Source organism: Indicator indicator, chromosome 36, assembly GCF_027791375.1.
Source record: "Indicator indicator isolate 239-I01 chromosome 36, UM_Iind_1.1, whole genome shotgun sequence".
NCBI lineage: Eukaryota > Metazoa > Chordata > Aves > Piciformes > Indicatoridae > Indicator > Indicator indicator.
The window spans coordinates 1,525,196-1,551,507 of NC_072045.1; the positions used below are offsets into that span (position 1 = coordinate 1,525,196).

A 26,312-nucleotide genomic window follows, 5' to 3' on the forward strand; every position below is an offset into this window, starting at 1 on the left:
AAGTTTTCACTCTTGTTTCATGGAAGACCTGTGGGGCTACCCCTGCACTGTGGCAGTGAATCACCACCACGCTCTGCTAGCTGCTCTTGCTGGGATGGGGTTGGGAACCTTCCCCCACTGCCACCCCCAGCCTCTGCCCCACTTCCCACTGGTTGCAAGGCCAATGGGCTGGCGATGGGGAAGGGTGGGGGATGCTGCCATTCCGAATGGTTGCCATCGCCCTCAGCTCTGCAGCCTGCCTGGATGCAGCCCTGGAGGATGTTGCAATGCCTGGCTCCATCCCAGCCCCCGAGATGGGCTGTGGGATCAGTGCACGCCTCGGGTGTGCACAGCGGCTCCCAGCCCGGGGGCCGGAAAGAGGGAGGTGAGTGGGGGCGATACAGAGCTGCGGGACAAGGTGCAGGGCTCACCCAGGGCATGAGGATACAGTTTGGGGCTGGATGCAGGACCAGTTTGGCACTAGTTGGGGCTGGCTGAAGGTTTGATTTGGGAAGGGATTCAGAGCGCAGGTGACAGTGCCACCCTGGGTAGACAGGGATGCCAGGACTCCCACTGCTGCAGGACACTGCAGCAAGGGCTTAGCAGAGGCAGGGGGTCAGCACACAGCTGAGTGTCCCATGGGGGCCACCTCCAGGGATGGGGCAGACAGGGTGGCAAGGACAGCCTGAAGAAATGGATCCCAGGAGGATAAGATAGGGTCCCCACTGCCCTATCCAACACCACCTCATTTACAGCCTGAACTAATTATAGATGGAGGCAGCATCAGGGGATTTCCCTATGGTAGATGTTCCCATCTCTGGGTCCCTGCGCAGCAAACCAGCATGGCACTACCCAGGCTGCCTACAGCTGCAGCTGTCCTCACGCACCCTGCCACAACCACCAGCCAGTGTCCTGGTGACAAACACTTGACTCTAACTGCAGTGGGGCAAGAGGGGAGAAAAGGGATGTCACATGTGCAAGCCAACTACGTGTCTCAGGGCCGTGTTTCGCCATGATGCTGGCATCGAGGGATGCGGTACAGCTCCAGACATGGATGTTCCATCTTGTGCCTCAGTTTCCCCACCTGCAGGAACGAGGCCTCTCCCCCTGAGCTTGGCATGTGAAGGAGAAAGCACAGGGATCAGGGGGAACATGTCAGGATCAGGCCCCAGCACAGCTGCCCTGTGCCTGCACCCCCCATCCTTCAGCATGCCCCCCCTGCAGCAGCGTGCAGATGTCCCAAGGGTGTCTGGTGATGTCTCCCCGGAGGCGGGAGGGAGCCAGCGACGTCAGAGCCTAGCTGCCAGTGCTGCGCTTCTCCAAACACTTCCCAGGCTGGATCCCAGCCTGGTGGCAACAGCCCCATGTGGCTCCTGGCCGGGGACGGTTAATCCTGGCCAGCTGCAGGGATGGGGCCCTCGACAGTGTGTGCAGCTGCTGCAACCAGAGCTGCACTGGCCTGGCACATGCTGTGGTCCTGGCGGTGTCCTCCCCACAGCCCACAGTGCACTGCATAGTGGGAGGCTCAGGTTGCCCGATGGGTGGGCTTGGCTTGGGCATGGTCAACTTGCCCTAAACCCCAGCCCTTGTCCCTGCAGGGCAAGGTGGGACCAGTGCCGGTTCCTCCAGGTGGGAGGATCACAGCATGGAGCTGAGCCAGGAGGGCATCTGAAGCTGTTGGGAGGGGCTGGCCAAGGTCGGGCATGATGGAGTCCCCCAATGGCAGCGCAGGCGGATGGCCGGACATGTGCTTCGGGGTGTTCAATGACAGTGACAGCCGGGGCAGTGCCCACAACAGCATCACCTCGCCTTGGTTCTCCACTGCCTTTGGCCTCATCGGCCTCTGCTCCAACCTCCTTGCCCTCTGTGTGCTGCTCAGCTCATCCCGCAAGCTGTCCAGCCAGGCTCGCTCCTCCTTCCTCGTCTTCCTCTGTGGGCTGGTGGTCACAGACTTCATCGGGCTGCTGGTGACAGCCTCGGTCATCATCCCCTACCACTTCATCAAGTTTGCCTGGGCCAAGATGGATCCTGACTGCCATCTCTGCAACTTCCTTGGTTTTTCCATGGTTTTCTTTGGGCAGTGCCCATTGCTGCTGGGAGCCACTATGGCTGGTGAAAGGTTCTTTGGCATCAACCACCCCTTCTCCCGCTCCGCCAGCATTTCCAAGCGCCGCGCTTGGTCCATTGTGGGGCTGGTGTGGGGCTTCTCCTGCCTCCTGGGGCTGCTGCCAGTGCTGGGGCTGGGCAGGTACACACTGCAGTACCCTGGCTCCTGGTGCTTCCTTACCCTCCTGCCTGACACTGGTGATGTCATCTTCTGCCTGCTCTTCGCCCTGCTGGGCATCTTCTCTGTGCTGCTCTCCTTCATCTTCAACACTGTCAGCGTGGTGACTCTCTGCCGTGTCTATCATGACCGGGAGTCCGTGCAGCGTCGCCGGGACAGCGAGGTGGAGATGATGGTGCAGCTCGTGGGCATCATGATCATCGCCACCATCTGCTGGATGCCTCTTCTGGTGAGGACTTGGGTCTTGGTATGTTCCCCACCATGTCCAGCCTTGGTGTCAACCTCATGCTCTTCTGGGTGAGGTCCCAGGTCTTGCTGTGTTCACCTAGCTGTGTCTCTGTGCTGGGACATTAGGAGTCCCTCCTAATGAGGCCATGGGTCCCCACCACCACCACTGCACTTGGGTTGGCACCTAGATGATGGGTCCTGGGGCTCAGCTCCACTTGCAGGCAGAGCAGGTGCTCCCTGGTAGCAGGTGCCCCAAACCAGGATGGGACCCCTCTCCCACAGGCCTGACCCCTAGTCTCGACCCTCATCATCTCCTCCACCCCACAGGGCAGCTCATGGCTTCTTCATGGACCCCCTGCTGATGCCTTGCCCCCTTTTCATCCCCACAGATCTTCATTGTCCAGATGGTCTTGCAGCAGCTGCCAGCCAGTGGCCAGCTCCAGGTCCTGCCCATGGAGACACAGAAGATGCTGCTCATCTATATCCGCATGGTCACCTGGAACCAGATCCTGGACCCCTGGGTCTACATCCTCTTCCGCCGGGCTGTGCTGCAGCGCGTCTACCCTAGCCTGCGCCCCCGGCCCTCCATTCTTTCTCTCTACCCTGCCTTCAAACCCTCCCTGCGCCACAAGCTCACCACCGACTCTGGCCTGCAGTAGCAGCCCCCAGGGACAGACCACACCTCATCCCACTTCCTCAGGTTAATTAATTGTCCCCTTCACCTGCATCCATAGGGTCCCCCTACCCACCCTGAGCAGCCAAAGGGGTGGCAGGGGACACAGGGCTACTTTTCCTTCCCTGTCCCCATCTGAGTGACCCAACCCCAAATAAAACACAGCTTGTGCAGCTTTCTGTGCCCACTGTAGGTGAACACCCAGAGGGACCCAGGGAGGGAGCCACAGTCCCATTGCCTACCAGAGCAGCAGCCCTTCTCCTCCAGTCTCCACTTTAATGAACCACGGCAACTCCCCACCATGTTTTGGGGGTGCACAAGAGGGATCCTTTGGGGGGGTGGTCAGGTGCCTTGCGGCTTTCCCCCAATCCAGGGGACACGTCTGGGTGCAGCTCAGGAGGGCACAGGGGGCAGGATGGGGACCCTCACCAGCAGCATCAGCCCCAGGTCAGGGGGGGACATGGGGAGGGGATATTGGCGAGGGGCACCACCATCCTTGCAGCTACTGCTGCGCCTCCTTGGGGAGGCAGACAGCTGCCCACACCTCGGCCACAAACTCCTCAGGGAAGGCAAATTCACCCAGAACTGAGTCCAAATCATGGGCAAGTTGGGCTGCACTGGGGCTCTCCTTTGCTGCCTCCACCATTGTTGAGGCTGCGGAGCAGGAAAGGCAGGGTGAGCAGCGGGCAGGGGTCTGGGGTGGGCACCTGCTGCATGCCCTGCCCCCTGCTCACCCAGCTCACTGTCACGGATGCCCATGTAGCTCTCCAGCAGGTCATCCACCCGGCGAGCAGCTTCTTCCTCGAAGGGACTGGGCTGGGGGTGAGAGGATGCTGGTGGGTGCTGGGGTGGGGGCAATGATCCACGCTCATGGGTGCTGCAGCAATGTCCCCATGGAAGCACAGTGCAAGGTTCACCCAGGGGCATGAGGATGCATATCCCCAGCGCAGGCAGGGTGTGACTGTGAGCTCAGAATGGAGGGCTCTGGCCAGGTCTTACCCCATCCTCCAGTGTGGCTGGGCCCTGTGCCCGCAGTCGCAGCGTTTCCTTTCCACTGGCCACTCTGCCCTCACTCAGGGACTTGCTGCTCCGTGTCCTTTGCCCAATCATGTCTGCATCCCAGAGTTGGGTTGAGGGCACAGGCAGGGCCTGGCATCTCCTGCCCCTCACTGCCCTCTGCCCAGGCCTTCACCCAACCAACATGTGTCCCAGCACCCCAGGGGAAGCACTGCAGGCTGAGCCATGCATAGAGGATGCTCATGGGCAGCATGGGCATAAGGGGCACCCACAGGTGCAGTGTGAAAAGGCACATGGTTAGAGGGTGCCCATGGGTGCCCAGGACAGTAGACACAGAAGAGTGGGATGCCCATTGGAAGCATAAGCAGGTGTGGGGACTCCCCTCAGGAATGTCTACATGGGTGCCATGCAGGCATGCCCCAGGGTACACACAGAGTGCAGGTGTGGGGCAGGGGTGCACACAGGGATGGCAGACTTGGGCAAGGCAAAGACATGACCCTAGGAGAGGCACAAGAGATTGGCCTCCCTATATGCCTCCCAGGGATGCCCCAATCCCCAGGCCAAAAGCAGGGGCATCCCCTGACTCACCAAAGGCCTTTTTGGGCTGCACCAGGCGCAGGGTGAATGGCTGAGCCCGGGGCAGCTCCCGCAGCATCCGTGCCACCTCGTAGTGCCGGCAGCCCACGATGGTGTGGTCGTTGATGGCCTCGATGCTGTCACCTACACACACTGTCTGGAGGCGGTTGATGATGCTCCCCTCTTTGATTCTCTGGGAACCGTGGAGGGGAACAGGGAGCACTGTGACAAGGTGGCACCACAGGAAGGACAAACACAGACCCCATCCCATCCTGCACAAAAACACTTTTGTGATCCACATCCTTCAGCAACCAGGTCAGGCAGGAAGGGTCCCCCTAAAATTGCACCATGATGGCGAGACCTCTCAGGGCCAGGGTGACCATAGTTGGGGGGACTATTGCCTGGGGGGCAGTGAGGGAAGGTGTGTGGTCCCAGGGATGGGTCACCAGCAGGGGATGTCATGCCAGGGCTGCCCCTAGCCCCAGGCAGGGGGTTTACCTTGATGAAAGCATAGCCAGCACCATTGTCTGTGATGGTGAGGCCCAGCGCATCCTCTGTCTTGGTCACCTCCACTTCCTTTGTCTCGCCCCGGACGTGGGCAAAGATGAAGTCCTCCAGACCAATCTGTCCCCCCAGCAGCTTCTGCATGTCTACCTTGTGCGTGTTGAGCGTACAAAAGAGGATCTGCCCCAAGGAATCCCAAGATCAGGGGCTGAGGATGCCCCAGCAGGCTTGGGGGGTTATCAGTGGTGCGGGTACAGGAGCCAGCCATGGGTGGACCCAGTCAGCTCTGGGTGCTGCTGGACCAGAGGGGTCTGGAGACACCCAGCCTGCCCAAAGACTCAGCACTGCACCATTCCCTTTCACCCTTCCCTTGGCTCCAGCCTCCAGGGCAGCACTAGTCCCCTGCTCATCTGAAAGGGGGAGAAGTGGGGCAGAGAGCCACCCACCTGCTCCCCAGAGGAGACAAGACAGCCCTGAGATTAAAATGCTCTTTTCAAGGTTGCTCCAGTGAATTTGCAAGCAGCTGGGCCCCTGCAGGAAGGCTGCCCACAGACCATGCCACAGGGTTGATTCCCCCCCCCCACTATGGTTGCAAACCCCTGCCCCGCACCCTGGCAGCTGCAGCCTCCTCACCTCGGTGGGGGAGATGCCAAAGACCTCAGCGATTTTGGTGTAAAGCTCCTTGACGTTGGTGAAGCCCTCGATGCGTCCTGTGGGGCTGCCGTGGGCCAGCTGCGTGTGGAACACCAGCCTAGGGCGGGAGCGTGAGGGGTGCGGATCCGGGGTGCCCTCAGCAGCAGGAGTCTGGGGGGTCCCCAGCTCCTGCCCCACACCGTTCTCCATGGAGCTGCCCTCCAGGGCCTGCCTGCTGTGCCTGCCCGCCCGCCGCATCCTGCTGCTGCTGCTGCTGCTGAATTATAGATGGTGTCGGCTCCTGGCCTGGCCGTAAGGTGATCCCCAGGCCTGGAAATCCGATCTGGTGGTGCAGGTAACCCACCCGGGATCAGGTGAGCTCTGGCACATAGGAGGGGCCTCAGCCAGCCTTGAGGAAGAGGGAGGGCAGCTGAAGCCATCACAGCCACCCCAGCTGGGGTCAGGGGCTGCAGCAATGAGCTGAGGGCCACCAGCTTTGCTCCATGCTCCAGGATTAAGCCTGGAACCAGCTCTAAACCCAGCCAAGCATGAACACAAGAGCCCAGACTAGTTGTTTCTCCCACATTTATTCGCTCCCATCGCCATATCCAAAGCCAAATGGCCAACAGGAGAGGGTAACCAGGAGACTCATCTACAGAGCACAGACCTCACAGGCAAGAGACAAGCGGCTGCACAGTGGCCTCGGATTAAACTCAGGGCCAGCTCCAAGTAGTGCTAGTAAGAAAATAAGACATTCTCTAATTACACAATCTGAGATTAGTGACAGGCAGCCCAGGGGATGGCTGATCACAGCACAGCCAGGACAGAGTTCCTGTCACCATGGTCCCATGACACAGGACAGGCTCAGGCAGGGAGGCAGGAACCCAAAGTCTGTGCACTGCCCCACGGGCTGCCTGCCCTGGGAAGGAAGGGGTTAGCCCCAGCTCCCCCTCTGGTATGAAGAATTTTTTTTGCCTTCACCAGCTGCAGAGAGCAGGAGCTGCCCTGCTTGGTCCCAGAGGTGGCAGAAGAAGGGACAGCAGGGTGACAAAGGCAAGGGGACTGAAGGCACCCATGGGGAAGCAGAAAGATTAAATAAAGCAAGAGGCAGGCAGAAGGATGCCTCCCACCTCACCCACTGCTGGACGTGGACTGGGCTGATCCAGGGGCCAGGAGACAGCGCTGAGCCTCAGGGGCTCCCAGGGCATCCAGCTGGGGGCACTGTGGAGGAGGCCAATTCACTCCAGGCCAGTAAACCGCAGGAACCTCATCTGCCCTCAACAGCCTTTGGGGAGGCTCTGGTTCCGTGAGGCAGAGCTGCAGGATCTCAGGAGCTCACAGGAGAGCCAGGGGATGCTCATGGCTGCTGCTGGCCACCTCACACAGCATGGTGCTGGCTGGGGTCTCTCAGCACTGTCACCACTTGGTCCCCAGAAGTTTCAGGTCCTTGGAGATGGTGAAGCTGTGGGGCCCAGCTGCACCAGGGCTGGGTGGGGAGTCCCAGCTCACTTCTGCAGTGAGGTGCACAGAGTGGAGGGGGAAGCAGCTGGACCAACAGCGGAGACTGTCCCTTGCATGAGCTCCAAGGGACAGGGCTGGGTCCGGCTGGCGCGAGGCTTCGGGAGGGACTGGTCTTCACAAGTGTTCGCTGAGGAAGGAGGAAAGCAAGGCTGCAGTACAGGGGGTGGATTCTCTCTCCCACAACTGTCTGGAGCAGCTTCTGAGACCCCTCCGCTCACACCTTCCCCACTCAGCTCCTATCACCCCCGCTGCCATGAGCTGACCCACTGGTGGCCAGGACACGAGGGCCTTTGGGCTCACCTGGCTATCCGGGACAGGATCTCCTTGATGCGCACCACCAGCTTCTCATGCTGCAGAGGGTTGCTCTCGATGGCACTGTGCAGTTTGGCCATGTAGAAGTCCAGAGTGCTCAGTGTAGGGGTCTCCCCAGTGCCTGTGAGGTGGCAGCTCAGTTAGAAAGGGCACAAGTCCCCATTCAACACTGCCCATTGTGCTGGTGACTGGGGAAAGAGACCCTGAACACTAACTGCCATCTTCTGCAGCAGGAGAGAGCAAGCCTGCACTGACTCAAGCCCAGGAAAAAATGGATTTGAGCTAATCTCTGCCTTGCAGACATAGTTGTGGCTCAGGCTGAACAGTTCCCAACCTGCCCTACCCCATTACAGGGCTGTCACATCTCTGGATGCCCAGCACAGCCCCCACAAAGTGCTCCAGGATCCCACCTCACCAGCAGATGAACATTAACCAGCACTCACTGCCCCTGTCCCTACCATGTGCAGAGCCACAAAGGTGCCCCATGGCTGCCCCAAACTCACCAGGGATGGGGAGGGAGGCGAAGCTGGCAGTGAGGGCCTGCCGCACAGATTGGAGCTGCTGCTGCAAGGCCAGGGTCTGCCTCTCCTCCTGGGCCAGCTCCTGCTCCAGCTTCTCCTTGGCACAGTTCATGCTCTCTGTGTGCTTCTGCAGGATGGCATTCTGCTCCTCAAACTCGGTGTTCATCTTCCGCAGGCGCCGCAGCTCAGCCTCCCGGGCTGCCAGGACCACAAGGAGTCAGCAGGCCTGGCCTCTCTGGCTCTCTCCTTTGTCCCAAACCCAACCCCTTCCCCAGCCATGACTCTTCCAAGAGGCTCAGCATCACCACCCCCAGACTCCAGCCAGGATTCAGTCTTTCTACCCAATCTCACCACAGACCTTCCACAGCTTGAACCTCAGAGCCAGTGCCAGCCATGGCCCTGCCACGTGGGTCTCAGGCTGCTCCAGCCATGGCTTTGCTGCAGCTGCCCCCCAAGCAAGATGCTGCAGCACTGGCAGCCCAGCCCCCACCTTTGTTTTGGTCCAAGAACTCCTCAGTGAAGATGGGCACATCGAAGGTGGAGAAAGCATCGCTGCACTCACCAGCCTGGGGGACAAGAGGGGACAGATCAGGCAGGATTGATCCCACTGAGGGGTACCCTGTGTCCTTGGTGCTGGGCAGACAAGAGGCACAGGGATAGAGCAATGGGTCGCTGTGCTCTGTCTCCTGCCACTCTAGGCTCTGCTTTGGTTGGAAGCTGGCACTTGGAGGCACAGCTCTGCCCAAACCTGCAGTCAGCCTGGCATCCCCCAGGTGAGCCCAGCAGTGCCACCTGCTTCAGGAAGGCTCTCCAGGGCCCTTACCTTGTGCAGGTGCCCATTCAGCAGGGTGTTCACTGCTGCAGAGCCTGCGTCCTCTGGAATGAAGGAAGAAGGTTATCCCTAAGAGCCAGCCTAGCATCCCCCAAGAGGCTCTGGCAGCAACATTGGAGTCACTGATCTCACCACTCACCTTTTTTGATTTTTTTCTCCTGGATCTTCTCCGTGCACATCTTGTAAGCCTCTGACTGCTGGTACTCACGCAGCTCCTTCATGTACTGCTGCTTCTCCCGCTCTGCTTCATCCAGGTACCTCTATGGTCACAGACTGTCCTCAGCTTGGCCCTGATCCCAGGCCACCCAGGGGGCTGCTGACCCCACCCCACACCTTGAGGTCCAGCTCCTGCTCACCAGCCCACCAGTACTGGGACAAGCTCCTTTGTGGAGCTTCAGCCAGTGGGAGGGTTTGGGGTGCAGGCTCCAGAGGGTACTGCCCAACCCTGGGGGTCTCTCCTGGGGACAGTACCTGCTTCTCTGAAAGCTGCAGCTTGCTCCATTCGGCCCCCAGCATCTTGGTGATCTCTGGGAAGGGCAGGTCAGGATGCTGGGTGCGGATCTGCTCGCGCCGCTCGTTCAGGAAGCGCACGTAGCCTGTCACAGGGGCTTTGGGGCCATTGGGAAGGATCTTCTTCCTCTTCTTGCCCTTGGGCCAGCCCCTCTTCTTCACTGGCTGGCACCCAAAGAAGGGAAAGGTACACTGTGTCACAGATCAGAGCACACAGTGCCATCATGCAGGCAGGACAAAGGAGCAGCCTGCAGACCCAGCTGGGCCTCCTGTCCTTTGAGGGAAGGTCTGAGTCATAGCCTGGGCTGCTGAAGGGCTGTGGAGGGACAGCCCCAGGCTAGGTACCAGGGATCAGCTCCCATGGACTGTATGGAGCTCACCTCCTCCTCACCGTGCGGCTTCTCACCACTCGTCCGTGCCAGCTCTCCCTTCTCCTGCTTGATGGCCACCAGGAAGTTTCCATGCTGAGCTTTGCCTGTAGCATGTCTGCAGCCAGACAGTGCCAGTCAGAAAGAGCTGGGAAACCACTGGGATCAATGGTGACACATCCCTGAGCAATGTGGCCTCATGCTCACCAGATTCCCCAGACCTCAACCACCCAAAAAGCCCCTGAACTCCCTACCAGCCCTGAAGCCCCAGCTCCTGTGAGGGGAGGCCACAGTTGAGTGATGGGGTTCAAGCAGAGCCTAGCATCAGGCAAGTAGCAACAGTTCTGGTGATGACCCTGGGACCTGTCAGTAACGTTTGGAGCTGCTGGTGCCACTTTTGGAGGCAGGTAGCAGCGACAGTCACATCCCTGTCTGACACCAGGACTTGGGTGCACACTTTGAAGAGGAGTCCCAAGCAGCTTGAACCAGCTGATCCTCCTCTGCAAGGGAGGGGCTGTGTGGGTTGTGTGGCTGCTCCAGGGGCACACCCACAAGCACCACCCACACTAAGCACTAGGAATAAGGAGAACCCTCAAGGCAGAGGCCAAGGGCACAGCACTGGGGCTGACTCAACCTGCTCCAGCCACAGCTGCTTCACGAGGTTCCTGTCATCTGTGCTGCCACTGAGACACATGGAGACACCTCTGCGAGCCATCAAATGGCTCTATCACAGGGCTGGTGGCCCTGACTCTCACTCTCCTACTTGCTGCCTTGTCTCTACAGCTCCAGATTTGCTTTTATCAGAGGACAAATGTCCAGCACCCAGGTCAGCAGAGACTCTCTGCCCCAGCTGAGCACACGAAGCCTCACTGCAGCATTAGCCCCGAGGCACAGAAGCTCCTTCTCCAGCTGGGTCCATGCCACAGCCAAGCCCCTGTCCTGCTTGCAGCCTTCAGTCCCAGACACAGTGTGCCTGCTGGCAGCACACCGGGAGAGCCATGAAGGGCTCGAGAGCTGCAGCAAACACCACAACCTTGGGGTTCACCCATCATAGGCCATGGAAACTAGCTCAGGGCCAAGCACAAGCCTCATCAGAGAACTACACTGTGCACCAAAAGCCAGACCAATCCTGACAGGCTTGGGATGCACCCCAGAGCTCCTCCCTCCTGTCTGACACTCAGAGGCCTGTGTAAACCTGAGTCCCCTCAGAGACCCCAACCTCCTGCTCTCATGCACACACCATCCTTGCAATTAGTTCTGCAAGTCCCCAGAGACACTGCCTATAACTGCACTGTTCCTTATGCCCAGGGTTTTTCCCATCAGGATCTGATCCTGGCCAGCCAACCTATACCCCTACGCTCACATGGAAGCCTATGGGAAGGTGTGAGACCATCTCTTCTTCCATCTTTTTTTTTGGGGAAAAAAAAAACATCCCCAAGGTTCTGCATGGGCACAGCCAGCCTTGGGCTTCAACAGCTCCAAAAGAGACATTCCCAGTGATGCTTATTCAGTATTATCATGCTCAGGCACCACAGACAGGAATGCACCAAGACCCTCTGCCATCAGATCTCTGTCTTCTCCTGCTCCTCCAAGCAATCCAGTTTCCTCACATTTTTTAAAATGTAAAGTTCCTCCATTTATCTGAACATCCCTCATTGGCTTCACTCTGGCATCCACCTCAGAGGCACTTCCCATCCCCAGTCCCTGTGCTGCTCTTGCCCTTCTGCTGGCAAGGACAGCAGCACCAGCTGAGGACAGAGCCAACTGAGGACAGTCTGCGGTTCACCCCACAACACCCAAGTCCTCACTGGTCATAATCTTACAGACACTTCTTTTGCACCATGTCTTCCTTAGCCTTGTAGTAAGAAGCCCAGCTAGGCAGAAGCACAATCTAACAAAGCAGGCAGCTAAGGGGAGAGCAGCACAGCGCACAGTAAGGGATGAGGATCCCCAAAACACACAGAAGAGCACCAGGGCTTGCACGGCAAGACAGGCAAAGGACAAAGGGCCAAGGCTCGGCACAGGCCAGAGGTATGTTGAGCAGCTTGTGGCACGCAGAACACGGGGCCCGGATCGCAGCGAGGGGGGCACTTACAGCATCCCAGCAGGCAGCTGCCTGGCGCTGTGGGCCATAGGTGCGGGGGATCACCAGCACCGCTCGGGTCACCACCCTGAAGGACAGAGCCAGAGATGGCACCGCGTCCAGCAAGGGACGGGGGTGCTCAGGACACGGGATGGGGATTGGTGCCGCGGGAGCTCCAAGGGGTCAGTTGGGCGCCCCCCCCCACCCTCCCCCGGCCTGTTCCGCTGCCGGGATGGGGAGGTCTTCCCCATGGGACATCGCAGACCGCCGCAATGGCGTCTCCTCCCCAGCCAGCCCCTCTCAGGTCTCTCCACCTCCTCCTGGCCCTCATGGAAGCCTCAACCTCGCGCCAGCGCCTCCCAGGGCCCCAGGATGAACTCCACGCCCCCCTCTCCTCACTGACCGCCCCCGCGCTGTGCCAGCATCAACCCTTCCGTTTCCCCAGGATCCCACCGCTGCCCCTCAATAGGATCAGTCCCACACATCGCCCAGTCCCACCATTCCCAGTGCCCCCCAGGACTCCACACACCAGCACCCCTCGACTCTCTCCCAGGCCCCCACCCCCAACCCGGAGTCCCCGAGACTCCTTGCCCCCGAGATTCCCCCCACCTCGGGGTCTTGCAAACCCTCCCGCCCTCACTCTTCCTGTCCTGGGAACCCCCGCGAAACTCCCCATCCTGGGGGACCCGCCCACCTCGGGATCCTTCAAATCGCCCTCCCTGCCCCGGGGATCCTCCTGCCCTGGGTCTCCCAGCACCCCCGCCCCAACTTTCCTGCCGGTGCCCCTCCGCCGCTCTTCCTCACTTGGCCACGCCCCTCTATTATTATGCAAATAAAAACTCCCGCCTCGGCCCTTCCGATTGGCCGCTCGCGCCGTGCCTGGAGAGCGCAACCTAACTCGGATTGGCTGGGACGGTGACGTCAGAGGAAAGCGGCAGGGAGAGGGGAGGTGCATGCCCGGCCGGCGCGGCTCGTGCGCGTACGTTGATTCGGCGCGCGCGGCACGCTGCCCGCCAATCAGCAACTGGCGTGGGGACAGAGACGTGCTGGGGGCGCGGCAGCGCCTTAAAGGGGCGACGACGCAGGGGGGTGCGGCCTACTGCGTCTGACCCACTCTGGCTGTGCCTCGTAAGCTTCTCGACCTGCTGGGCCGGACGCCCGGGAGGGACCTCGGAGCGTTCCATGGCTCCAATGTGCCATCATTGCTCACGGTGATCCTAGTCCCAGTGATCCCGATATCCTCCCATTGCTCCCAGTAACCCCAGTGCCCACCTCAGGGTTGACACAGCGACTCCAGTGACCCTTCCTCACCGCTGCCAGCAACCCCAGTATCCCACGGCTGCTCCTAGTAGCCCAAACGCCGCCACTCTTGGGGTTTCAATGGCCCTGAACCACCCCTCTCCCTGCGTCCAGTGACCCCAGTACTCGCCTCGAAGTGGGGACCAACCGACCCCAACACTGCCCATAGGGATCCCAGAGCCCCCGGTGTGCAGTAACCCCAAAGCCACCACCCGCTTATTTCTTTCAGAGTTGCGCACCAGAGCTGAGCGCTGAGGGGTGTCCGAGCAAGCCAGCGCACCCGTAGGGATTCCCGGCGGATATTCCCGGCTCCGCCTCAAGCCAGCCCCTGCCAGTGACCCAGCCTCGGTCTCCAGCTCGTTTCGCGTTCAAGGTCCAAGTGCTCTTCCCTGCGCATGCTCTTAGGCTGAGGGATTTCTTTCGGCCAGAGGTCTCCCAGACAGGAAGTGGGGGGGTTGACATGATAATGAGTCTCGTTTAGCCTCAGACTCTATTTTGCAGCCAAAAGCTGACTGCGGGAATTAGGATGTTTCAGCCTCCAAGGCCATCTCATTGCAAGTCCCATTCTTCCCAGGTCTAAATGAACAGTTCCACCCCGAATGTGCAGCTCAAGGGTTCAGATTTCCCCATCATCTTCAACACCAGTACTGTCTATGCTGGTTCCATTCACCCCATTACCTCCTACGGGGGGAAGGCCCAGTTATCCCAGTACCTCCATACCGTTTACAGTTATCCCAGGTCCACCCAAGGGGTGATCACTCCAAAGTCCCAGTGACTCCAGTGCTGCCTATATTGGTTCCACTGACCCTGGAGTCTCCATAACGCCAGAAGTCACCTCAGAGTTCCAATGACCCCAGTATTCCCCTCAAGGCGGGTCCCAGTACCGCTCACACTGTCCCAGTCACACAGCCGAAATCACCCCAATATCCCCATACTGCTCCCAGTGACCCCAGCCCTCTCCAAAGGGGCGCTTCCAATCCTCAAGGGGCTCTGGAGTCCCCACTCGGAGTATCCTCCTTCGGCGCAGCCCCGCAGGAAGGGGGCAAGCCGGACGAGGGGGAGGAGCAGAGGGCCGATGGGGCCGGGCAGCCCCGCCCTGTCCCGGGCGTTGCGGGCCGGCGGCGCGGCATGGCGGACCGCGGCCCGGCGGAGCGCAGCCCGGGAGCGGGCGGCGGCGGCGGCACGGCACTGGCGCTGCGGGAGCGGCTGAGCTTCGCGGCCGGGCACTTCCTGAACGACCTGTGCGCCTCGCTGTGGTTCACATACCTGCTGCTCTACCTGCACGTCGTGCTGGGCTACGGCCACCGCCTGGCCGGGGCCCTGCTGCTGGCCGGCCAGGTGGCCGACGGGCTCTGCACGCCCCTCCTCGGCTACGGGGCCGATCGCTCCACCGGCTGCGGCCGCTACGGGCGGAGGAAGGCCTGGCACCTCGCCGGTGGGTGCTGGGGGGGCCTGCGAGGCATTGCTGCGCTGCTCCGGGTTGGGAGATCAGCGCTGGGGCAGCCTTTCTGGGGTGTACCTGGGTGAGGGAACCTTTCCAGGATGCCCTGGGTAGGGATGGGTGGCCCTGGGAGAGCCTTTCTAGGGTCTGCCTTGGAGTGCCTTTCTGGGGTGGCTGGAGTAGAAAGGGAAGTCTCTGGGGCAGGCTTTCTCCTGGATGGGGGGTGATGGCCTAAGGGCAACCTTTCTAGGGTGTCCTGTCGGGGGAACGGCACCAAGGATGCCTTTCTGGAGTGCTCTGAGTGAGGGAGGTCAGCCTTGGGGGTGCCTTTGTGGTGTGGGGGTTCAACCCTGGGGATGCTCTGAATTGGGAGGGGAAATCCAGAGTGCTCTGCCTGAAGGAAAGCCTCCCTCAAGTGGAAATGTGTGGCCCAAGGGAGCTTTTCTGGGGTGGGGGGTGGGGGTCACCCCCAGGAAAGCCTTCCTGAAGACCCCTGCCTGGAGTAGGGAACAGCTGCTGTGGCAGTGAGATGGGAACTGGGTCACCCCTAGAAAGAGAGAGGCACCCCGGATCCCCTGAGGTGGAAGGGGGGCTGCTATTGGAAGAAGGGCTGCTGTGGGCTGGCCTGAGGGAGCTTTCCTGGATGTCCTGTATGGAGGGTGAACCAACCTGAGGCAGTATAAAGGCTGAGACAGCAGTGACCCAAGTGGGGGAAGATGGGTCCAGGTGTCCTGGGTGGAGCAGAGCAGACTGGAAGGTGCTTTTCTGGGACACCCCATGTGGAGGGGCAGCATCCCCCATGGCAGTGAGGTGGGACTGGGTGCTCTAGGATGCCCCAGGCATTGCTGGTTGAACCTGGGTGGAGGAAGGGCACAGAGATGTCCTCACCCTGCCCAGGCACTGGTCCCGATCCTGGTGGACCATATCACAGGAGCTGACGCTGCCTGGCCATTCACAGCCCAGGGCTCCCTGCTATCACTTGGGCCATGCCTGCATGGCAGCAGAGGGCTGCAAGGCGTCCCTGTGTTCCCCTGCATGGGGGTGGCATTGAGCTGGAGTGGTTGCTGTGTGCTTAGCTGGTCTGTGCTACACCAAAAACGAGACTGACAGTAAAATCTGGGCTTTCCCAGGGTCAAGCAGCTCTCAGTTGTCCCCAGCGGGTGACCTAGGCCACAGGATCCTTGAGCACACCAGTGCTGGGGACCCTGTATGCTGTGCTTGTTGCGTGCTGCCCGATGAGTCAGGGTCCTGTGGGGCTGAGGCAGAGGCACTGCCTTGGTGTGAATTATTAACAGAAACCCTTCTGGTATCATGCCCTGGGGTCAAAAACTTCAGTGAAGTGCAGGGACCAATGGGGACTCCTGTGTTAGGGTCCCTCCCTGAGGGGATGGTGTGTCCTGGAAAAGGGTCCTCAGTGCCACAAGCAGCACAGGAGCCTGCCCCATCCCTGTGGACCTGGTGATGGGGATTGGGGCAGTTAGGGTGAAGAAACATCCAGTAACAGTCAGAGATAAAGACCCCTGATGCTTCCTCACAGTAAGAGCCAAGTGCCAACTGACCCAGGGTGGACCCACACAGGGAGAGGATGGTTGTGGTGTTGGTGCTCTTATCAAGATCCCAAATTTATCTCGGTCAACTGCTTCATGCAAATGAACTGCAGCCTGGTAAGGTGGATGAGCTACTCAGAGCTGTGCTTGGCAAGCAAGGAGAGTGTTGAGGGACAGCAGCTTTACCCGCACCGTGGTGGCAGCTAGTTAGATCTGCACCATAGATTTAGGGAAGTGGCTGGAGCTGTGCCTCTGCAGCAGCTCCACTCCAGCTGGGTGCAGTGAAGGGGAAGTCCTTCACTGAACCACATCTCGCACAACGTTTGTTCCAGCTGTGGGGAGATGAACACCCTGCCCAGCCTTGCAGCTTCAGCAGCATGGGCAGAAGCAGGGTTATGGATGGAAGCTGCTCTAGACAGAGCATGCATTATTCTTGGAAGGTGGGGGCTATGCTGCCTCCTCCCTTGTCTGACTGCAGTGAGACAACCCCCCTGGAACAACCCTCCTGGAACAAACCCCCTGGGACAAACCCCCTGGAATCAGTTGTGCTGGTCCTGCTCATGGCTGCCTTGGTCACACTGCGGTGAGATGCTTCATGTGGGAGCACAGTGGCTCATCCCGTGGCAACCCATGATCAGATCAGAGGAAATGCTGTGAAACCACAGCCCTGGGGGGAGTTATCACAAGTTGCTGTCGCTGACACCTCCCTGTCGTGCTCCTGAGTAGCTCACCCCACATGCCAGCCTGCCTGCTCCCTGGCTGTTTGGGGACAGATTCCTGTCACAATGGGCTTGGAAGGGTAAGCCACTCTTTGCTGCCTGTCTGGACCCTGCAGCACTGCAGGAATGGGCAGAGTGGTCTTGAGTGGCTCCTATGGCCTCACCTGTGAGAGCAGATCCAGGGATCTGCTTCACTTGGGCAGATGCCAGGGATATGTGGGTGTTGGATGCAGCCCTGCGTCAGAGGATCATGGTTCCATGGCCTGTGGGGGTGGCCCCAGTGGTGGGCACTGCTTGTCCTTGGGGGCCATGAGGAGGAAGTGGCAGGACTTTCCTGCATGTGTGATGGTGGAATTGGCTCATGGGTGGGTGCAGGGGTGGATATGGAGGCTGCAGCAGCCTGGGGCCTGTAGCTTCTGTCCCAGCACTCCCCAGGGGATGTGGACAAGTCCCTTGCAGCCATTAGGGGACTGTGGAGCCTGATGATGCTGGGCTCTGGAACTGAAGTGGGGCAGAGCCTCTCTGATCCTCCAGACAGGGCTCAGCTGAAAACCAACAGCCCTGTAACAGGGAACAAAGGAGGTCTGGTCTGGCTTCAACCCTCTGGGACCCTTTCTGTTCTGGTGGCTTGTCTGAGGCAAGAGACACTGTGGTGTGCCCACATCCCCTGTCCCTGGGGTCTCCTGCAGTATCAGAGCCATCTGTGAGCCAGTGCAGGGTGGCACCCAGCACCCTGCCAGGGTCTTTGCTAAAGATGGATCTGAGCCAGCCTGGGATTGTCCTGGCTGCCCTTAGCAGCCAGGACAATCCCAGAAGAACCACACTGCCCCAGCCCTGTGGCAGCTGGAGTGGCTGTGCCACATGGAAGCGATGATGATGAGGAACAGCCATTCACAGGGGAGAGGAGGAGAAACTGCTTGTGAAGAGGAGGATCTTGCAGTCACTTGGAGAAGGGACCTTGGGGACCTGGCAAAGCAGCTGCACATTCCCTCAGCTCTAGGAGCAGGTTCACACGGCTCTTCAGCAGCACCTGGGCCTCAGGAGCAGAGGAGCCCTCAGCAGATTTGTTTCTGTAACCTTGTGAAAGGGGAGACAGCAGCCAGCCTGTCTCTGCCTGCTCCACGCAGGAGTCTCCCATCGGTCACGCTACTGCAAAAGGAGGAGCCTGGCTGCCGTCCCTGACGCCGCAGGGACCTTCCCGTGGCTCAGAGCCTTACGCATGAGGCAGATCCGTACTTGTCCTCCCAGGTCACAATGAGCTGTCCCTGGCCGTTGCTCTGCAGTCTCCTGAAAGTGTGGAGGGAGCCTGTGGGCCCTACTAGCCCCATGGTAGAAAGGGCAAGGGGACAAATGGCCCTGTGGTCACAGGACAACACGCAGCCCTGCTGGTACTCAGGGAGCCTTAGCACTCTCGGGCAGAAGCAGGGTGGTGTGAGCCTTTGAGGCTGGGCATCTGCATGCTGGAGATGAGAAGTCCTCGGTGGCTGTGTGTGGTGATGGTGTCAGGGTCTGTCCTCTGGCGTTTTGAGAGGGACAGAGCAGGTACCACCTGGTGCTGCACTTTGAGGGGGAAGCGTGACTGGGGAAAACTTGCTGACAATGTCTGTCTGACCGCTGGATGTGAAAGAGAACAGAACAAGTTGGGGAGGGGACAGGGGTGTCTGGGGTCTCATTTAGCCCTGTGGGGGTAGGCTCTGTCCTATCAGAAGGCTTTGTCCTATCAGAAGGCTCTGTCCTATCAGAAGGCTCTGTCCATCTGTGTCTGAGCTGGCTGGTGCCAGGAAAACGGCTTGCAGCCTCTCACTGCTCTGCTCTCTTCCCAGGCACCACCTGTGTCCTCGTGTCCTTCCCCTTCATCTTCAACCCTTGTCTGGGTTGCAGGGAAAACACACCAGAGTGGGCAGCCTTCATCTACTACCTCCCCTTCATCATCATCTTCCAGTTTGGCTGGGCAGCCACACAGGTCTCCCACCTGTCTCTCATCCCAGAGCTGGTGGCCAGTGATCATGAGAAGGTGGAGCTCACAGCTTTCAGGTGAGCACAGCCAGACCTGGAGAAACATGGACCCAGAGAAACAGCCCTGCCTGCCCCAGGTCTCATTGCTTCTGTGCTGAGAGGTCCCTTGAGTGCCATGGGTCTGGCATGGCACATGCAAGCCTATGCAGCCTGTCTGGTCCAATAGGTAGGGATGTCCCCAAAACCAGGCTGGGCAGCTCTGTGTGGTCAGTTCTGCCCGTCTGGCAGGATCAAGCTGTGGTGAAGATGTTTATCAGATGAAGCAGGGCTTGGTTATCTCCCCAGTGGGTGGAAGTTCCCTTTCTGGCAGGCTAGCAGGGGGTGCAGTGCAGCCAGGCGGGGAGGGAGTTTAGGTAATCCTGGGGCACCTTGGGGCAGAAATAGCTTTGACTGGAAAGTGGACAGGCTGATCTGGAGGGATCTTGGTTTCCTCCCAGTCATGGCCTGAGGCTTGGACTGGGCATGCTGGGACGTGCATCAGCAAGGCAAATGCCTGACCAGATGCTGTGTGCTCTTGGAGGTGTCACCTCAGCAATGACACCAGGGTGCAAAGCTGGCTGCAGCATTCCTGGCTTGGAGGGCAGCCTAGGGTCCAGATGTGGCTGCCATGCCTGGAGCTGTGCTTGTCTCTGCTTCACCTCAGGTGCTGTCTCCTCTCTCTCAGGTATGCCTTTACTGTCATGGCCAACATCACTGTGTATGGCCTGGCCTGGCTGCTGCTGAACTTCCAGATGCAGCAGCCTGACCATACAGAGCACCTTGGCATCCAGGATATCCCTGTGTTCCGGGTAAGTGGCAGGGCCCTCAGTCTGTGGGGTCCTCTCCTCCCTGGATGGGACATGGCTCAGCTGGGGAGGTGCCGAAGGGAGAGAAATGGCACTGCCCTGACACCTCACTGCTGCAGTGAGCAGGGGTACCTCCTTTGAGTGTTTGAGGACACCTCTTTATCCACCAAACTGCTAGGGGCTGGATGATGGGCAGGAAAAGGTCACCCCTTGTTATGCTGACTCCCTCTGCTTCACCCAGAACCTGTCCCTCATTGTGGTGGGGGTAGGGGCTGTGTTCTCTTTCATCTTCCACCTGGGCACCAAAGAGAAGCCTTACTCGCCAGGCTCACTGCCCCAGCCAGAGGAGAGCTCACCCCTGCTGCAGAATGACTCCACAGGTCCCCTGTGCCCGCTGCTCATCTGGAAAGACTGGCTGCTGGAGCCTGCCTTCTACCAGGTACAGCTCCAAGCAGGGCTTGGGGTGCCCGTCTTCGGCTACTGCCCTGCCTGGGTGCTGTGGGCATCCTCTGGCAGTGGGATGTGGGCCTGGTGTGGGTGAGGATAGAGAGATGAGCTTTACTGTGCACCCACCTACCATGTCAGGAGGGTTGTCCCTTTCTCAGCAGACATCTGTGCCATGGCATAGAAGGTGCCAGTCTTCCCTGCGTCCCGGCTGAGCGGTGCTGTCAGCTCTCTGTCCCCTCCCAGGTCGCAGTGCTGTACATGTCCACCCGGCTCATTGTCAACCTGTCCCAGACCTATATCACCATGTACCTGACCAACTCCCTGCTGCTGCCCAAGGTGGGTGCAGGGCAGGCCCCTGCCAGCATGTCAAGGTCACAAGGGCAGGGGTCCTGTGCCAGTGATCCAGAGCTCATCTTCTCTCTGTTCTCATCTCTTGCAGAAATATATTGCCAGCATCCCCCTTGTGATGTACATCAGCGGCTTCCTCTCCTCCTTCCTCATGAAGCCTGTGAATAAGTGGATAGGTCGAAATGTGAGTCCTGGGGGCCTGGTGCAGTCTGAGTTAGGCTCAGGATTCAAATCCTGGTGGCAAAAGTGAGCAGAGCACTCAGCACACCTGAGTCTGGCTGGAGTGCATCCTTTGCAGCCACCCTGCTGCAGTGTGAATCCTGCTGGGACAGTGCAGGGGGTGGTCAGAGTGAAGGGGGCATGGGCCTAGCAGGTCCCTTGTCAGCCTGTGCTGTGCAGCCCTGATTGGGCTGGGAGAGCCTAATGGTGCCATAAGAGGCAGAGGGAGGGTTTAGCTGACCCACCCAGGGCAGTGCCAGCTGTCCCTCCAGTGCATCCCCCTCCTCCACACTGCAGCAAGCAGTTCCCCAGTAAGCCCTCACCTCTGCTGCCCAGGTTGGGGGTCTCTGCGCTCTGCACAGGTCCTGCTGCAGTGCTCCTGGAGGCTCTTTGGCTGTGGCCAGTGCTGTGAACCAGCCTGGGCACTGCAAGGCCCTTGCAGTTTGGAAGCTCGTTATTTAAAACCAGCTGTGAGAGAGCCAGGGCTATCCCATGTGGGTCTTAGGCAGCAGCTGGGCCCATACCCTCCCCACTCACCCCTGCCCTGCTGGGTGTCAGCCAAGCTGGGATCTGAGCTCTTCCTTCTCTCTCCCTGGAGCAGCTGACTTACTTCATGGGCATCCTGGTGATCCTGGCCTTTTCCTCCTGGGTGACCCTGGCCAGGAAGATGGGATTGGAGATCTACGGGGTGGCCACTCTGCTTGGGGCTGGTTCTGCCACTATTCTGGTCACCTCCCTCTCCATGACAGCAGACCTCATTGGCACCAACACGGTATGTGTGCCCTGCCAGGAAGGAGCAGGCTGGCACAGAGGGGCTCGGAGCCTGTGGGATGGGGTTGTCACTAGTGTGGAATCAGGGAACATGGAGACCCCTGCAAGGGGCTGTGCTGGCAGGTACGGGCAGCCCTGCTGCAGTGCCCGAGCCCTGCTGCAGTCTGTGCTGTGCCCATCAGAGGGCACAAGGAGCTCGTGGGCAAGGCCTTGGTGCAGCGGCCATCAGGGTTCCTCTCCCCTTGCAGCACAGCGGTGCCTTCGTCTATGGTGCCATGAGCTTCACGGACAAGATGGCCAACGGCCTAGCTGTGATGGCCATCCAGAACCTGCACCCGTGCCCGTGAGTGTCCCTGCAGGGCAGGAACCCTCCCAGTGGCAGCTCCAGCCACCTCGCCTGGAAGACAGGCAGCAATTATCCCTGCTTTGGAGTGAGAGATGTGGGTGGAAACCATCTCTGATTTGTCTCTGCTCCTTCCTCAGCTTCTTTTCTGGCCCTGGCTGAGGGCTGCATCTCTAGGATGCACAAAGGGGCTGGGGACCTCAGTGTCCAGCTGGCTGCCCTTTGGTCTTGCCCTGGAATTTTCCCTCATGTCCCAGTGTGAAGCAGTCTTGACACCAAGGACATGGGACTACTGTCAGCAGCCCCAGAGTGCTTGGGCAGCACTGGGCGAAGGCTCCAGTTCTGGCCACTGAGACACATCCCTCCTCCCTGCAGGACTGAGCTCTGCTGCCCTGCCTGCGTCAGCTTCTACCACTGGGTGATGGTGTTGGTCACTGGAGGCATTGCCGTCGCTGCTGTTGTCTCTCTGTGCTGCATCATGGTCTGGCCCATCCAAATCCGCTACCGTGAGTTGGGCTGGGGGCACCAGGGCAGTGGGCAGCCATGTGGCTGGGGGCACCATGAGTCCTGTGTCCTCTGCCAGCTTGGGCTAAAGGAAAAGTGTCTTTCCAGATGGCTCTGGCTGCCAGGAGTCTGCAGGAGCCCTGTCATGGTAGGCACAGAGGGCAGAGCCACCATCTTGCTTCTGCTACTCCTGGCCCTTGATCTGGGGGCTGCAGCTGCTTGTGTGCCCTCCTGGAAGGCAGGATCCACCCCTGCCTGACCCCACAGTGGCAATGCTGATCCTGGATCCTGGCAATTCTTGGGTTGTTGAGGGCTGGCAGGGGCTGCTGCATGTGCTGGTAGCCAAATGTGGGGTCAGGTTTGGGGTGTAGGGTGCCCCTTGCCAGCCTGGGGACTCAGTGCCAGCTCCTCTCCATCCTGCTAGGTGCCTGTCTTGCTCTGGGATGGGGGGAGAGGACAGACCCTTCTCTGCTGCTTCGGGGATGTGCTAGGCAGAGTCCCTCGTGCCAGTAGCAGGAGTCCAGAAGGTTTGGGCCAGCACATGGTAGCTTACCCCAGCAGCTGCAACAGCTGCTAACCTGTCCCTTCCCTTCTGTCCCCACAGATGCAGTCTGCCTGCGGGGGCTGAGTGGAGAGGGGACCACCTACGGTGGGACAGAGAGCATGGAGGGAAGGAGCCCAAGCAGCACCCTCAACTGAGCAGGCCTGGCTGGTGCCTACACTCCTGAGCTCTGCCTGGAGGGACAGGGGATGGCACTGTGATGAGGCACCGGGCTGGCAGGGAGGCAGCCTCCTGTCCTATCTCACGTGTTACTGTGTTCTGTGCTGCTGTGCCCCCCACGCACCCCCACCCCACCCTGGGGACTTGTGAAGGATGTCACCCTGTGCTCGCATGACTGTGACCCTAGAAGGTCCTGGGCCAGGCTGCAGGGCCAGCCCCAGCACGGGGGACGGGCACCCGGCCCATAGTTTTAACCTGCTTTTGTAAGGTCAATATGTACAGACAGCGCTTTTTAAAGAAGGAGAAAATGGAGAGAAAAACAAAAAACCTCAACAAAGCATCTCTAACCGTGGACCAACGGCCTCGCTGTCTTCCCTGGGCCCCTCCCTGTTATGGCAGGACCCTGGGGCCTGCTCCTGACGTGGGGAACACATGGCTGGGGGAGCAGGAGCAAGGTACGTGGTTTGGGGCGTGCACAACGGCGCTCTTCCTTTATCCCGCCTCGGAGGCTGGCCCCAGCGCCGCGGGAGGTTGCGAGGGTCCTGCAGAGAGAGGGAGAACGGCGGCAAGATGGGCGCCCTTAACAACGATGGCGGTGGCGCCCGCAAACAAAATGGCTGCCGCTCAGCTGCTCTGGAGCCTAGCGATTGCTGTGCAGCTGTCCCGCCCCCCGGGGCAGAATAACCAATGGGAGCCCTGCTTGCCTCAGCAGGGTCGGTGTCACCGGGCAGGTGTTGCCGAGCTGGCGGCAGCGGCTGGCGCCTCGGGCGCTTCTTGGCCTCTTTGGAGTGAAGCCTGGCGCCCCGGATGAAAGGCAGGCTGCAGTGAGCCACGTGTGGGGCAGTAGCTGCCTCTCACGCGGTGGAGCATTGGGTGCCTCGGGCTTCCCGGGCACCGCGGCTGCCGGCCCGGGGCGCCTCGGGGGCTCCCGATGCCTGATCCCGTGGGGCCTTGATCCCTGCGGCAGGAGTGTGAGGGGCCTAGGGCACAAGTCCTGTGGGGAGAGGTCGAGGGAACTGGGGTTGCGCAGCCTGGAGAAAAGCAGGCTGAGGGGAGACTTTCTGGCTCTCTACAACTCCCTGAAAGGAGGCTGGAGGCAGGTGGGGATTTGTCTCCCAAAGAACAAGAGGAAACAGCCTCGAGTTGCCCCAGGAGAGGTTTAGGTTGGACGTAAAGAACAATTGCTTTCCCTTGAGAGTTGTGAAGCCCTGGAACAGGCTGCCCAGGGCCATCCATGGGTCCTGATGGGATGCACCCGCGGGTGCTGAGAGAGCTGGCAGAGGTCATTGCCAGACCACTCTCCGCCATCTTTGGTAAGTCCTGGCAGACAGGAGAGCTGCCTGGGGACTGGAGGAGTGCAGACGTCACTCCAGCCTTCGAAAAGGGTAAGAAAGAGGTCCCAGGGAGTGGAACATCTTCCTTAGGAGGAGAGACTGAGGGACCTGGGTCTCTTTAGCTTGGAGAGGAGACTGAGAGGTGACCTCGTTCCTGTTGATAAAGATGTGCAGGGTAAGTGCCAAGAGGATGGAGCCAGGCTCTGTGTGGTGATGCCCAATGCCAGGACAAGGGGCACTGTGTGGAAGTTGAGGAAGTTCCATGGAAACAAGAGGAAAAATTTTTTCACTGTGAGGGTGACAGAGCCCTGGAGCAGGCTGCCCAGGTCGGCTGTGGAGTCTCCTTCTCTGGATGGAGATATTCAAAACCCTTCTGGATGTGTTCCTGTGTGATCTGCTCTAGCTGATCCTGCCCTGGCAGGTGGGTTGGACTGGATGATCTTTCGAGCCCCTTCCAGCTCCTAATAGTCTCTGATTCTGTGATCCTTGGAGGAGTTTCAAAGCTGCAGAGCTGTGGTGCTGAGGGCCATGGTTTAGTGCTGGGGTAAAGGTTGGGCTCAATGACCTTCAAGGTCTCCTCCATCCTAAACTGTTCTGTGGTACTGCAGCTGCTGGGCTGTGCGTTGTTGACCCTCTGCCATTAACCCTTTGCTGGGGGAAGTGAACAAAGAGCCTTCCCTCTGCCCCTCGGGGCTGGCTGGACACCATCAGGTGCTGGAGGGGTCCGTGTCATGTGGCCATGAGTCACTCTGTCACGCAGGGCAGACGAAGGGGCCGAGTGGCTGGAACACCACAGTGCATGCCACTGTCAGTGCTTCCTTAGGGCAGACTGGAGCTGGGGGATGAGGCCACCCCAACCCAGCAGCCTGCAGGGACTGACTGCAGCTGTGAGGGGCCTGGCCCTGGGAGTGCTCTGCTCACCCAGACAGCCATGGCTGTACCATGCTGTGGGGTGACCAGGCTGGGGGACAGCACCAGGGCACAGCTAGCCCTGCAGAGTGGCACACCTTGGCTTCACCTCACTGGGGGTGTCCCAGTGCCACCCTGCAGCACCCTCCCCTGTCTGCCTGCCTGGCACCATTCTGGTGTCTGGCTGTGGGGACTGAGTGTGGGTGAGTGGGGCTGGGGGAAGCTGGGCTGTACACGTGCCTACACGTGTGGCACATGGGCAGGCATGCACCACAGGCATGTGTGGGATGCCTGCATATGGGCTCTGTGTGTGCATGCCCTGCCTGATTGTACACACATGTGCATGATCTGCACACAGGGGCATGCTTGGCATGTGGGCAGGGCTGCTACAGAGCCCCTGCAGTGAGTGAGTGGAGGGTGGTGGTTGAATGAGGGACTGAGTGGTCAGTGGGAATCTAAGTGCTAGGTGTAAGAGTGTGCACAGCAGGGTACCTGTTGTGTGAGGAGGGAGCTGAGTGGGTGTGACAGGGCCATGGGCAGGTGCAGCTGGTGGCACACATGTGGCTGGAGTGCAGGGGGTGAAAGCTGGGTCCTGGGAGGGAGAGAGCTGAAGTGCAGAGGATCCTGTGGAGAGGGAGTCATGGGGCAGGGCCTCTGCAGCCCCTTTGGGCACTACTGGCCCACACCAAGCTGTACACAGGTTTATGGGTTTACCCTTTAGCCATCTGGGGCTGTGGGAAAGGTTTTATCAGCCCCTGGTCCAGAGAGCAAGGGCTGAGCCGGGGCTGGAGCCAAGGCAGGGCTGGAGCCAAGGCAGGGCTGGGTGGCCTTGGCACTTGCCCCAGTGCCCTGCAAAGAGGGTCAGGGC

General features: G+C 59.8%; 4 protein-coding genes across 4 annotated transcripts; 2 read left to right on the plus strand and 2 right to left on the minus strand.

Annotated features, from left to right (window-relative positions):
* The first annotated feature begins 1,685 nt into the window (after window positions 1-1,685).
* On the plus strand, window positions 1,686-3,255 carry TBXA2R (thromboxane A2 receptor). Its single transcript, XM_054396293.1, has 2 exons — window positions 1,686-2,492; window positions 2,881-3,255. The coding sequence occupies exons 1-2, from the start codon at window positions 1,686-1,688 to the stop codon at window positions 3,148-3,150; spliced, it is 1,077 nt and encodes a 358-aa protein (XP_054252268.1). The 3' UTR covers window positions 3,151-3,255.
* A 411-nt stretch (window positions 3,256-3,666) lies between these two features.
* GIPC3 (GIPC PDZ domain containing family member 3) lies at window positions 3,667-6,152 on the minus strand. The gene is made up of 6 exons (XM_054396243.1): window positions 5,895-6,152; window positions 5,256-5,441; window positions 4,770-4,950; window positions 4,164-4,276; window positions 3,899-3,980; window positions 3,667-3,818 (listed from the first exon to the last, which is right to left on the minus strand). The coding sequence occupies exons 1-6, from the start codon at window positions 6,150-6,152 to the stop codon at window positions 3,667-3,669; spliced, it is 972 nt and encodes a 323-aa protein (XP_054252218.1).
* Window positions 6,153-7,400: 1,248 nt separating this feature from the next.
* On the minus strand, window positions 7,401-12,091 carry HMG20B (high mobility group 20B). Its single transcript, XM_054396197.1, has 9 exons — window positions 12,054-12,091; window positions 9,971-10,076; window positions 9,552-9,755; window positions 9,220-9,340; window positions 9,072-9,124; window positions 8,739-8,814; window positions 8,231-8,446; window positions 7,716-7,848; window positions 7,401-7,542 (listed from the first exon to the last, which is right to left on the minus strand). Exons 1-9 carry the CDS (start codon window positions 12,089-12,091, stop codon window positions 7,530-7,532), a joined length of 960 nt encoding a protein of 319 aa, XP_054252172.1. The 3' UTR covers window positions 7,401-7,529.
* A 2,377-nt stretch (window positions 12,092-14,468) lies between these two features.
* On the plus strand, window positions 14,469-23,179 carry MFSD12 (major facilitator superfamily domain containing 12). Its single transcript, XM_054396044.1, has 10 exons — window positions 14,469-14,775; window positions 18,871-19,081; window positions 19,728-19,851; window positions 20,090-20,287; window positions 20,539-20,631; window positions 20,735-20,827; window positions 21,464-21,634; window positions 21,882-21,976; window positions 22,352-22,482; window positions 23,085-23,179. The coding sequence occupies exons 1-10, from the start codon at window positions 14,469-14,471 to the stop codon at window positions 23,177-23,179; spliced, it is 1,518 nt and encodes a 505-aa protein (XP_054252019.1).
* The last annotated feature ends 3,133 nt before the right edge of the window (window positions 23,180-26,312 follow it).